General features: G+C 41.9%; 1 protein-coding gene across 1 annotated transcript in view; it reads right to left on the bottom strand.

Moving 5' to 3' along the window:
- Positions 1–13,834, bottom strand: part of PKD1L2 (polycystin 1 like 2) — a 52,805-nt gene that overhangs the window by 36,425 nt on the left and 2,546 nt on the right. The window contains exons 3-12 of the mRNA XM_048516048.1: positions 13,378–13,563; positions 12,703–12,813; positions 11,502–11,649; positions 9,509–9,738; positions 7,599–8,003; positions 5,913–6,002; positions 4,441–4,490; positions 3,844–3,961; positions 3,027–3,234; positions 891–1,011 (exon numbers count right to left, since the gene is read on the bottom strand). Of these exons, the coding sequence (XP_048372005.1) occupies positions 891–1,011; positions 3,027–3,234; positions 3,844–3,961; positions 4,441–4,490; positions 5,913–6,002; positions 7,599–8,003; positions 9,509–9,738; positions 11,502–11,649; positions 12,703–12,813; positions 13,378–13,563 (1,667 nt within the window). The remainder of the gene's footprint in view (positions 1–890; positions 1,012–3,026; positions 3,235–3,843; positions 3,962–4,440; positions 4,491–5,912; positions 6,003–7,598; positions 8,004–9,508; positions 9,739–11,501; positions 11,650–12,702; positions 12,814–13,377; positions 13,564–13,834) is intronic.

The raw sequence follows: 13,834 nt of genomic DNA on the forward strand, positions 1-13,834 counted from the left end.
TCTCCTGGAGACCTTCATCATGTTGCAACCTGTTCATCAAGCCCTTGGAGTCTTCAGGAGCCAGCCAACTTGCAAAGAAGATTTGGACTTGGCAATATCAGTAGACTGTAAATAGAAGGACTTGAAATGCAACCTGAACAGGACCTTGAATTGTAACGTTAAATGTTGATGTTTTAAAAGTGTTAATTGTAAAGAAAAGTAAACCATTTTGTTGTTTAAAAATTGTTGTTGCAACTCATTCCAAGTACCTCGCCCCACAAGAACCCAATAAATGCTTTGAAGGTTACACACTTTGGATTGTGACAAGCTCATTAAAACTGCCCGCGTTCAATCTCTGGACAAAATGCATCTTTTTGAGCAACTCGACTTCTGGTGGATGAGGCACCTTTTTCTTCTGCAGGAACACTGTCAGTGTCTCATTCTAGCACTCCAAAACATGCACTTTGCAATGTGAAAGAAGTAAAATAAATGAGAACAGCCCCCCTCACCATGATTTTTGCATGACTTGTTGATTCGTGCATCGTTTCTGATGAAGGTAAAGCAGTGACTCAAGCAGAGTCACAACAGGCAGGCTCATTTCAGGCCTGATGATTCTGCTGTGTCTCTGTACAGAGGAGTCCTTGAATGATTCAGTCACATGGCTAAATTGCTTGACCCTACTTGACTGACTAGAAGGAGAAGAAAATAAATTGTGGAGATATTGAGCCAGGCTCCTTTATGGATAGGAACTTTGACTTCACAAGACCCTCTAGCTCTGTATTTATTTCTTGTGGCACACTAGCCATTCTCTGGTTGAATACTAGTGTAGCCTGGAACCAAATCAGGAATCACTCCACTTCAGAGCATGTGTATGCAACTCTAGAGCATTTGGGTATGGTTAATAAGCTCACCTTTCTGAGGAACGTATTGTCTAAGTACCATGTGTAGAGAGTATCTTTTGAGTCTGTCCCTGCAGAGACTCTAAGCATGACATCTTCAGAAATATTTACTGGCTTGCAGTTCGTATTGCAGCTAGGAGGAATACAGGAAGTATCATTAGCTAACACAAAGACATTCAAAATGGAAAGGATGCTTCCCTGCCAAATCTTTTCCAAGGTGGAGGAAATCACCCGTGCTCTTACTCTGTAATTGAGTAATCCTTTTTAAGAATATAAAAAGAGCTTTGATGGATCAGGCCAGTGGCCAGTCCAATTCAGCACCCTGTTTCACACCAAGGCCAAAACAAAGCGAAGAGTCCTTCCCCTGTTGTGACTACACCGCTAATTCTGGTCACCAGATCTCAAAAAAATATGACACAGGTGGAAGAACTGTGGACGAGGGCAACTAAGAAGGTGAAGAGACTCGAGAACCTTTACTCTGAAGAAAGACTGAAGGGTCTGGGAATTTTCTCTTTAGATAAAAGGCAATTAAGAGGGGACATGACAGAGGTTTATAACATTATACATTGGGTAGATGTACATGCATAAATGCACATATACACCCATGAAGCTGTTTTATATTGAATTGGACTTCTGGTCCATCAAGATGAATATTGTCCACTCAGACTGGCAGCCGCTATCCAGAGTTCTTTCATATCACATACTATCATATCTCATGACCTAAAATGGTCACCTAATATCAAAAATGTCATCAAAAAAGCACAACAAAGAATGTTCTTTCTGCGCCAACTCAGGAAGCTCAAACTGCCCAAGGAGCTGCTGATACAGTTCTACAGAGGAATCATTGAGTCTGTCATCTGCACCTCTATAACTGTGTGGTTTGGTTTTGCAACCCAACAAGATCGACACAGACTTCAGAGAATAAATCAGAATCCGCAGAAAACAATTGCTGTGCTGAACCTGCCTTCCATTGAGGACCTCAATACATACTGCGACGGGTCAAAAAAAGGGCTGTGGAAAATATTTTTCTTTACTGACCTCCTCAGCATCCTGGACATAACCAGCTTTTCAACTCTTACCCTCTTAAAACCGCTCGCTACAAAATGGAGCACTGCAACACCAAGACAACTAGACATTGAAGAACAAAGTTTTTTCCCGAATCGCCATCACTCTGTTAAACAAAATCAATTCCCCTGCGATAATGTTAAACTATTTATTATATGCTTATTAGTATAATTACTGCACTACTTTTTTCATCATTCCTATTAACCCATCTCCCTCCCACCTTGCATGACTGTATGACTATAGCCTGTGCTGACATTTTATTTTATTTTATTTTATGATTTTACATTTTATGTTTTCATTACTACTGATTGTTTCCTGATTGCTTACTAGACCTATATGACAATCATTAAGTGCTGTACCTTATGATTCTTGACAAATGTATTTTTCTTTTATGTACACTGAGAGCATATGCACCGGAGACAAATTCCTTGTGTGTCCAATCACACTTGGCCAATAAAGATTCTATTCTATTCTATTCTATTCTATTCTATTCTATTCTATCAGATCAGTGGTGGGATTCAGCCGATTCACACCACTTCGGCAGAACCGGTTGTTAAAATGGTGCTTGTAAACAACCAATTGTTAAATTATTTAAATCCCACCACCAGAACTGGTTGTTAAATTATATTAATCCCACCACTGTGTCTGATCCTTTTAACCGGAGATTATGGAAATTGAACCGGGAACATTCTGTGTGCAAAGTAATGCCCATCAGTGGCTACTGGTCATGGTGGGGGCAAAGTAATGCCCATCAGTGGCTACTGGTCATGGTGGGGGGGAGCATTCCGGGGTGGGCATTGTTGCGGCAAGGGTGCAGGGCGGGAGCTTGCCCCGGGGCCAGTTCCCCCTCGCTCTGCCCCTGGTATCATAGCACCCCAGGGGACCCCCAGACTTGGTGGACCACTGGTGTGATCTAGCGGGGCCCCTCTTATGTTCTTGTGTTCCTATTCCATTTGTCAGACCCAATCCACCTAAAGAATAACAATGGAGTGGGACAAGGAGCTGGTTCATCTTCTCTCCCAGTAAGCATCTCAGCTACACCATTTGACACAGTACTAACAAATGAAATATATCACAGCCCACCTGATTTGGAGGCTCAGCTCTTGTTTTGCTGTCAAGTAAAGGCATTGCTCATCCTTCTTGGTTTCTTTCCCTGGGGTCTGAACTGTAAGTTTCACAGTTACTGCAGAACTGGGAGGAGGCAAGCAGGCGGGTGGGATCTGTATTTCTCTTTGGTCAACGAGGATGGATCGCTGTTGAACGCATTCCGTCCACTCAGGCCAGCAGTGTCCTGCGAAGGTATTTTTCAGCGGAAGCATTAGCATTTTCAAAATAAAAGAATTCTTTCCACTGTCCTTCCAGTACTCAGCTCAGGAGATATCTTTTACCTTGCAAAATTTCTAGCCCCATATGAAAGAAACACATAATATTCTGTAGATAGTCATATAAAAGGGATCCCTAGATCTACAGAACAAGCACTTCAGAAGATGTATGAAAGTAAGCCAAACATACATTAACGCTGGAGTTCAAAGTGTTGAGCCTGTGCAGCAGAACTTGCAGGGGGGTTTTTTGGAGCTGCTTTAGGAGGGGGGAAACAGGGAAGTTGTGTTTCTGTGTATGGAATTTATTTTATTTATTTTAAACATTTCCATCTTAGGGTTCGCAAGGTAAACAATAACAGCATTAAAACAGGTTAGGAAACACATGTGTGTCTTTGCCTCAAGTCGCATCTGACTAGAAGCATGATCTTCCCAGAGGAACACTGGGGTTAGCTACCTGCTTTGGGGGAAGAGATGCTCTGGGGAAGAAGCAAATGGACGTCAGAAAGCACATTCATGGGCACCATGATGCCTTTGAGCACCACTTTGGGGGTCACTGACTTAAGCTGTAACGAACGTACCACAAGACCATGAGTAAAGAGAGGTGTTGTCGTCTTCAGGCCAGCCAAGAATAACTGTGGCAAAGATACCAGCATGACGGCTGGGCTTAATGTACATTCGCTTTTTCCAGTTGCTGTCCTAAACCAGAAAGAAAAGCAGCCATTAGAGATGTGGATGGAAGTGTCTCGTCTACAGTGGAGTCCCTTCTATTTTTCTTGCTTTGGGGATCCCTTCGGCCCATCAACAGGTACTGAGAACCATACCACAGGAGATGTGGAAGTATGTTCACATACTGCACAGAGGATGCCAGTTTCTCTGGCAGCTAAGCCTTTTAAGGGGAGATGGGTAGTGGTGCAGAGGTAACCCTCTGGCTCTGTTTAGTCCTTCCAGAAATTACCTCAGAGTCACAGGTAAGTAGCGATATATCTGTCTCTATAGGCCATTCAACTAATTCACCAATAAATAGCATACTGAAAACAGGCCTCGTGGACCTAAACCCCACTGTGCTGCATGTCAAATTACTTAGCTTTAATTCCTGCAAAATATTTCCAAGAGGACCTTCTTGGCTGTCGTTCCCTCATCCCTCACTGACTTGGCAAAGTCTCGCCAATACTCACAGTTCTCATTTTGCCATTGATGTCGGTTTCCACTTTGTCCTCAAAAGGTTCTGTTTAACACAAAGAGTAAATCTGAGTTTTTAGTAGCAACTGTATAAAACATACTTGTTAGTTTTCCTATGTGAATCGTGATCAATTTCCTGGAGCTTTAGAAAGATCGCAGTCACCAATGAAGGTGGCTCTTGTGAGATTTAGGGCAGCATTTGGAGAAGATGGGGACAGAATTCAGTGTCCTGAATTCCCCATCTGTTCCCTCAGCTTCAATCCCTTTCCTGTATGGCAGTGTATCATAGCTCAGCACCATTGCTCTCCCATACTGTTTCAATTATGTCCCAAGCTACTTGATCACCTTTGCACTGCAAGTTTGCTTGCCTAACAGAATGTATTTTGACACTTACAGTAATTGAGTCAAGTGATTATTTATTCTAGGAAGAGGGAAGTACAATTCTGTTGTGAAATCTTCCCTTGAAAAGCCAATGACTTGTGTTTATCATCTAAGAATGTCATCTGATATTAGGTCACCTGAAAAGTAATGACAGTAGATGAACTCCTCTCTCACCATTTAGAATGGATTACTCATAGAATCTTGGAGAAGGTCATGGCCTTGTGGTTTAGAGGAGGGAGACAGAAACAGCAAAATATAATTCTGGAGAATTTTGACGTTTGATTGAGGTTGCACTTGACAAACAGCTGGAAGTTTGGCTGTTGTGGGTTTTTTCAGGCTGTGTGGCCATGGTCTGGAAGTTTTAGCTCATAGCATTTCATCCACATCTATGGCTGTCATATACCACTGCCACAAAGCCGGGAAAACCAGACCATGGTCACACAACCCGAAAAACCCACAACAACCATTTAATTCTGGCCGTGAGAACCTTCAACAATAAGTTGGAAGTTTCTTGCTGGAGTCTGCTGGAACTGAAGTTGAAAACTTGAAAGATTTCATGAGTTAATTTCTAGGGATCTGTCCACTGTAGCAGTGCTGGTTTGCTTCCACTATGGTCATTCTCTATTTTTGAATTTTCTTTAAAAAATCAGAAATTAGATATCAGAAGCCTCCAGTGCTTATCCAAACAAAATTAAATCCTTCAGTCCTACTCCTGAAAGCTCCCACTGTTAGCTACGAGAGGAGCACATGATATATAGAGACTTGGGAAAAAATGAACCTCTAAATTAAAATGCTTATTTTGAAAAGATGTTTCCTTTTCACATAATTAATGAGCATGGTCGAGAACTTCTTTATCGATGTGACTGTTGAAGATATTTGTTGGATGTCCAACCTGTAAAAAAGCCTAAGGCATCTCTGAACATCCTTAAAACGTTGTCACAATGCAAACACCCCAAAACACGAAGATAATTTGAATGTCAAGAAAAACAGCACAGAAAAACAATGACTGGAGAGCAGGAAAACATTCAGTCATGAGAGCCATTAAAAGGCTCATCTAAAATGGGAAGGCTGTTATTACTTTCATTACCAGAGCTGTTGGACGAGACGGTGACCGTGCCTACGTCGATGCTCATATTCGAGAAGGCATTCATAGCAAGCAGCTTGACTACGAAGACACCTGAAATCAATACATAACTGAAGTTAATTAGGAGTAAAGGTCCACAGGGTGTTGTGAAATCCATTTGTGTTTTACTATCTGTTTTAATAAACACTCCGCATCTTCCATAAATTAAAGGCACATCAGTTGGTCATGAAATGGGCAGGGTTGAAGGGCAAGAGTTTCATAAATCATTTGGCTTGCCACATGCACTCTTGGCCCATCCATGTGTACTGAGTTCGCAAACTTCAAAATCAACCCATTGCAGCTCGTATGCAGAGGATTTGGGGCTAGTTTGGTAGCGTGCCCAAGGATTTTTAATAAATCTAGGTTGCCTCAAAATAGCATAGGGTTGTTCAGTCTCATGGGGATCACGAGTGGCTCTCCAAGACTATGAGTTTTCAAATGTTACTTTTCAGCGGCTTAACAGCCATATATACTCTCTGCCCCACAGGTGATATGATTCCACTTTTTGACGCAAGTAGTTACTATACTCTGTGTCAGAAAAAGATGATAGTAGGATTGTATATTTTTTCACCACAGAACTCAACATGCCAGACTTTCTTAGCTGTAGAATGCTCTGCCTGGGTCCTAGTGCCTACCAGTTTGCAAAAGGCAAGTACTGATGATAGGCGTTCAATAATGCACAAAATAATGGTTTTGACAAAGGCAGTGCAGATAAATGAATGATAATTCTCATATTCATTTGGGACTATATTCTAATGCGGAAGCATACAATGTTCATACAACTGACTGTACTAGCATCTTTATCTGAGGCAGAGCGTAGGATGCAGCAGGTATTGTTCCTTACAGCTGTAAACTGTTTTTCTCTGGAATCACCAGAGTAGTAGAAAAGTATCTGTGGGTGGATGCAATAGCAAAGCATTTAGAATGTCCCGGATGAAAATAGTGGCTTCCATAGCAATCACCCATCCCTTCCTCCCAAACACAGTTGTGATACTTCTACATGAATGGCAGCCCACTTATTAGGGTTGCCAGGCTCAGAACATGAATAAAGGGGTGACATGCCATAGCACTGTCTCACAGATTAAGGGCTAGTGCTAGGTACAGTAGGGGTAGATTATATCAGCACCTGACAGGAAAGGATACTATTTAGTACAGGGTTTCCCAGAGTTATGTCCAAGGGCACCAAGCCACCCACCAACACCTTTCCTGGTGTTCACCAGGCATTTCTAGAAAGTGAGCAGAGTCAGATGGGGATTTTACCTAACAGGGCTTCTGAATGGCCACTGGAGATCTGATTGGCTGTGATGGTCTTTAAAAACATATCTCAGACAGCAGCTGACACCACAGCACAAGGGTCCCCAACGTGTGACCAAAGGGGTATGCAAAAATATTTTAACAATATGTTCATTGAAAAAGTCATCTTGTTAAACAGGGCTTCTGCCCAAAATGTTGAAGAGTTAGAGTTATGGATCACCCTACTCCCTGACATTTTGTTGTTGGCTCTGCCTTCTCTGTCAGCCATTTTGTGGCTGTACACAACTCTTGTTACATTCTTCAGAATGGCAAAGAAGCATAGGTATCACTCATATTCCTACTATTAAAGATGGTTATTCAAGTCAGTTAAGTACATGTTCTTTGCTGTGGCAGTACCTTCAGATTTCACTGGAATCTTGTAGGTTTTGTTTTCTCCTTCAGGACCATCCTTCAAGTGAGAAAAGGTTTCATTTGATCCAATCACCTCAAACCTCAGCTTTTCAGGTTGCCCATGAGGTGCAGAGACCGTTATCTCCAGATCTTCTCCTAATTTCATAGAGTTGGAGCTTAGCATTGCTTGAAGACCGGTGACTGGTTCAACTAAATGAATGGTGAGGCCTTCTGAAATTTCTGCTTCGGTGGTGTTGCTGGAGGCAAAGATTTTGAGGTGATGTACCCCGGGACCAAGCAACTGTTGAGATGTGACATCCAAGGTCAGGTTGTGAGGAATGGTTCCTGCTTTGACACTGGACTCCATCAGTGTTTTGTTATCTGCTACTATGGAGTAAGTCACCCCACTACCTGAAAAATAGAAGATTTCCAAAATGGCTTTCCACAGGGTACAGTTCTGTATCCCTTCACTATATAAGTGAAGTCTAATTTGTCATTGTTATGTGGGAATCCTCTATCATTCCCACCTAGGGTTGCCAACTCCAGTTTCAGAAATATCTGGAGATTTTACGGATGGCATCTAGGTGGATGCGGTTCGGGGAGATGAGGGTTCTTGATAGGATATAATGTTGTACAGTCCGCCTTATAGCCATTCCTCCAGAAAAATAAATGACTAAATAAGCAATCTGCATACTCTGAAGATCAGCTCTCATTTAGTCATTCACCTGGAAGTTGGCAACCCTATTTCCACCCTCTCTTTCCATTTTAAAAACAGGTAGCGTGAGCAGTCAATGGTATTTTCCAAAGCGGGCTTTCTTTTTTAAGGGACTGTGTGGAAGACGTGAAAAGTTAAGGGGGTCAAAATGGGGGGGGTGCAGCAAAAGGGGAGAAGGACTTCACTCTTGCTTCCTCTTCCTGGTGCAGCCCATGGAGCCCACCCCCAGATTTTGTCTGGAAGGGCAAGGGGACCCATAGAAGCAGCATAGATGGCAAAATGAGGGTCAGCAATGGGGGAAATGGGAATCCACAGAAATCACTGCCCCTCCCCTCAGTTGGAGGAACTGCATGGTTGGATATAAGCTAATATTTGCATATCTGCTCCACTCTGGTAAGAAAAGCAGCTTCAGGGATTTACATCTCATTCAATTATGTCTGATCCCAGATCCTGGGTTTTGTCATTCCAATACATAATAAACATTGAGCCTTTTTCTAGGAATCTGTCAAGAACGTAATGGAATAGATCTCACATCATACGTCAATTGTGTCATTAGGATAGTTCCCCATACTGTCTGGTACAGCTTGGGGAAGCTTAGCAAGCCACTCACCTGAGGGGAACAAGCTACTCATACTCCCCCTGCCACTTTTATTATTATTATTATTTTATTATTTATTTAATTTAATATACCGCCCCATCCCCGAAGGGCTTTTGTTATCACATCCAACTTATGGTGAACTCTCATAGGATTTTCAAGGCAAGAGATTCAGTAATAATTGCTTGGCTCTGCAAAGGAACTCTGGACTTCCTTGGTGGTCTCCCATCAAGCGCCAACCATGGCTAATCCTGCTTAGCTTCTGAGTTCTGACAAGATAAGGCTAGCCTGGACTATCCAGATCAAACAATTTATCCCATTGGAGTTAAATGAGCAACACCTTTGATCTGGCATTAGTTTGACTTGAGAGATTTTTTTTTAAAAGACAAAATACATAAGGAGCTCTCATGTTTCCTGTGTTATATGTAATCCTGCTCTTAGTTTGCAAAGGGCTAAATAAAGTTAGCTACACAGAAACAACCTTTGGGAGAAAGCTTTTACAGAGACAAAACCTCAAGGAGTCTTATTAACGGATGGGCAGTTTATACTGAGCAAAACTGCCTTTTCCGAATTATGACTGAACGGGGAGAAAATGGCAGCTCTGACCTCCATTAAGTGTCACTTGGATCCATAATGTTTCTTCATAAAGAGTTCTGCAACAAGAGCTGTTCCCAGCTTCGAAAGCACTGAAACAGCCAATGACAATAAGTTCGTCCATTTTATCCTGGATGGTTATAAGCGTTTGGGCTGTCACATGCCATTCACTGGTGGTGCATTCCACAAAGATGGTGAATTCACCTGGAGAATCGTAGTTGTAGGTCACGTTGCTAAATGAACTTACAAATCAAAATAGATGTGTTATACACAGAGCAGTCAAGAACAGTAAAATATCGAAACGCTGAGCACAAACTCTGACCAGTGGCCCCTTTGCATACTTCCATAGATCTTCACCAATCACGAATCACCAATCACGAATCTTCATTATCACGAATCTTTACTATCACGAATCTCTCCGCACATTTTATGGCACCAGACCTAAGTTTGCTTATGAGTATTAATTCAATAAGGTGTTGCTACCAACTCTAGCTCTCTGATATGTGTTTCCAAACACACAATTGTTCCATTCACATTACATTTTAAGTGGTAAAATCTTTGGGGTACACTCACAATGCAAAATGTGTGTAACTGCCCCTATTTCTGAAGAGCTGCAAATAATTTCTGACTGAATAAGGAAAATGTCTCCAGATGAACCAAAAAGTTGAGTTCAATACCGTGAAATGTTTTAAAAGTTCAAAACTATTCCCCAGCTTTTCTCATCAGTTCAGCTATTACCTTCAGTGCAGCCATTTGTAGAAAATCTATGCTGATTCATAGTGTGTAGAATCCCCCGTTTCTTTAAACCAATGAGCAATTAACAGTACAGTCCTAAACAGAGATCTAGCCTTCTAAGCCCCATTCACTTTGATGGATTTAGAAGCATGTAATTCCACTTAGGATTGCCTGGGAAGGCTACCACAAGATGAAACAGAAATAAATGTTTTGAAGGTTGCACACTGACATGCACATACATACATACATATGAAGTTGCCTTATGCAAAACATTCATCTGCCTAGCCCTGTAATATGTTATCTGAGTGGCGATAATTTCCCAAGGGCTTTCCTCAGGTTTTTAAAATGTAAATACCTAGGAATGAACATGGAACTTTCAAAGTTCAAGGTATGCGCTCTATCAGAGATGGACTGACTCAATCAAGGAAGCCACAGCCTTTAGTATGCAAAAGTTGAGCAAGGCTGTTAATGATATGATGTTTGGGGGTCATTAATTCAGGAGGCCGCCATAAATCAGAAGTGGCTTGATGGTACTTAACACACGTGTAAGTAAACATACCCAGGATGGGGCTGCAGGCCCTTCTTGCCAAGTGTATTGCACAAATTGCATTTCTTAGACTTAGAACCTCCCATGCTAAGCAGCATATTGGGCAACAAGTCTTCTCCAGCAGTTCAGGTCTTGGGCAAGCATTTTAGCCTCTTCCCATGCAATATTCAGTGATACCACTTCATTTTTTTAAAAAAAAATTATAAGCAAAGGAATTGCATTATGTGAAAAGATTATATATAGATTATACAAAAAGATTATCCTTTTTTCCCCTTTTGCTGTCAAGTCACAACTGACTTATGGCAACCCTACAGGATTTCAAGCCAACAAATGTTCAGAGGTGGTTTGCCATTGCTCTCCTCTGCATAACTACCCTGGAGTCCCTTGATGGTCTCTCATCAAAGTACTAAACAGGGTTGGCCCTGTTTAGATTCCAAAAATCTGGCAAGATCGGCCTAGCTTGTGCTATGTAAGCTAAAGAATATAAACTGTTGGCATTTGGAATAATGTGTAAGCTTACAAGGAGCACATTTTTAGAAGATCTGAAATTTGCAGTTCCTCTTTACCTTCCATTACCCCCAGTAATTAGTTCCATTATATCAACAGTGGAAACAAACAGCTGTGTGTATGAAAAGCTTTCTTTAAAGGATCTTTGACACATTAGCACCTTTGCAGCAAGATCTTAAATTCCTAGCCTTATTGACTGCAAAAGTTTCAGCTTACGTTGGCGGGTAGTAAGGATCAATTGTGTTTCCATCTCCGGTGCTAATGATGCATGAGAGGTTGCCAGAGTAAGGTGTAAGAAGCCATTTAAATGAGATGGTGATATTCTCGAAGACGAAGCTGCTCTCTGCCACCGCCAGTTGCAAGCCTGTAAAACAGTGCACAGAACAGTATTGCTACCATCAGTGTGCACTTATGGAAAAGTCAGCAGTCATTTCCCCTGTTCCGTATATTGATATCCTACTTTTCAGACTACCATCTCCTGAATCCGTTCATAGCAATCAAGATAAGCAGGCCCTGCCCTGAAAAACTGGGGAGTGAAGTTGGGAACCAATATACCACGTTAAGGAAGAGGAGTGAAGGGAAAAGTCAGATAAAGGAAATTGGTTTATTGCTGGCTGAACACAGTTATAATTTATATATCCAACTGAGCAGGTTAATCTTTCTGCATAGGTCTTTTTGTTTATTGGTACAATTATTCTGAAGTTCTGAGTTTTTACATGCAGTGTTAAAAAGAATCACCTGTCAGATTTTGTAGCTGACCACCACCATGCACACTCGTCTACAATAGAGCACGTGACGTGTCAGGAAAATGCCAGGACCCAGGTCAGGTACATTGCTTAAGATCCCACGCCCCACATGTGGTCATCCTGATACAAGTTGACTCCCACTACAATATGACCGGGAATTAAGTTCTGAGCATGAAAATCCCAAAGCATGTCTAGTTGACAGGACCAGGGCAGGCAAACTGGGGAAGGGAACATATGGAATTGGTGATGTGAGACATACAGATTGTTTTTACAACATTGTCTTTGGTGGCACTAAAGCAACTATAAGTATGGCATGACTCTTTTCTTGCACTGTTTGGTAACTTTAGGAGCCCAAAATAAAAGCCAGGTTTTCACTGTAACCTTGTGCCCAGGCAGTGACAGTTTGAACATCTTGGGATTCATGTGATCAAATCTTCCTTCATACAATCCTCCTCCGCCCCGTAATTCCTCCACTATTCAGAATAGATATCAATCAAAAGAGTTCTAGTCTAATTTGTTCCTGACATGTTAGTTTTCCAAATGCAAGGAATATTTTGTTGTTGTTGGAGGAACATTCTTTCATGTATGACCCTAACTGCAGCCTGTATGGTCGTATGTAGAGATCACTGAAAAATGCTTTTCTATGGCCCTGTGTTGTGAGTGCGGCTTACCTTCCATGCAGTGGTACTGAATAGACAGGTAGCTTCCCAAACCTGGACAAGGATCTCCAAAAAAGGTCCCATCAGCTGCTACTTGACAAGCTTGGAGCCCATGACATTGCCCTGCAAGGTTTAATTTGACAGTGAATTACATTGCAATAATTGGGTACACCTCCAGCTGAGAATCACCACCTCAAGTAACATTCATGCCAGAAATCTGTGTCACACTGATTTATCAAGCTCCGAGGGCCAATTTTGTGGTGAAAAGTAAGATTAAATCCAGTCCACTTGATTATTTTGTTCTATGGACTGGTTTCCTTGTGATTTGCATATACTCTTTCAGATATTGTTAGAGGTCACTCACAATGCTGATGCTCTCAAGCAGGGCTCCTTCCATTTGCTGAACCTTTTTGAAATGCTGAGAAGCACCAGCACAAAATGGCTGCCACAAAATAGGGAGCACCAGCACACAATGGCTGCCACAAAGAGGGTTTGAAGCCCAGAGGCAGTCTGAGTCTATAGCTCAGCCAAGGGCCCCCAGCTGTGATGCATCTTCCCAGCATGAATTTAGCACATCGCTGAGTCTTGTCAGTTGATAAAGAATAACCAAAGCTCCCTGTTTTTTCCTTTTTGCATCCAACATGGTGGGCACCATATTGGGAATCACTGCTTACATGCATTCATTACCTGCAACTTCATCCTTTATGCTGATCCAGCTACATTCTTCTTCCACATCAAACTGCAGGGGAGTCTCCAGTACGCAGTAGTGGGGAGTTTTTCGTCCGTAGAAACTGTCCCCAACTTGAATCACGTCTCCTGATCCACATTGTACTGTGGCATTAAAGTTGTCACAAGCCATACTATGGCCTGACTCTGAAAGAACAGAAATATTGTTGACTGAGTTAACAGATTCTTAATTGTTTATTATATTTTTAACCACAAAATTGGCTCCCAAAGCAGCTATGGGTATTGAGAAAGCCATCAGAAACCTCTTCCTTCTTCAACATATTTGGCGTAAAGGGAGCTGCTCCCTATATCTTTAATTATTGTGTGTAGGGGAGAGCATTTTGACAAGGGCAGTTGGTTGTGCGGGAGTAAGAAGAATGGGGGGTTGCTACTTCTATTCCTCAGTGAACGAGAGTGA

The sequence above is a fragment of the Sphaerodactylus townsendi genome, linkage group LG14 (assembly GCF_021028975.2).
Source record: "Sphaerodactylus townsendi isolate TG3544 linkage group LG14, MPM_Stown_v2.3, whole genome shotgun sequence".
Lineage (NCBI taxonomy): Eukaryota > Metazoa > Chordata > Lepidosauria > Squamata > Sphaerodactylidae > Sphaerodactylus > Sphaerodactylus townsendi.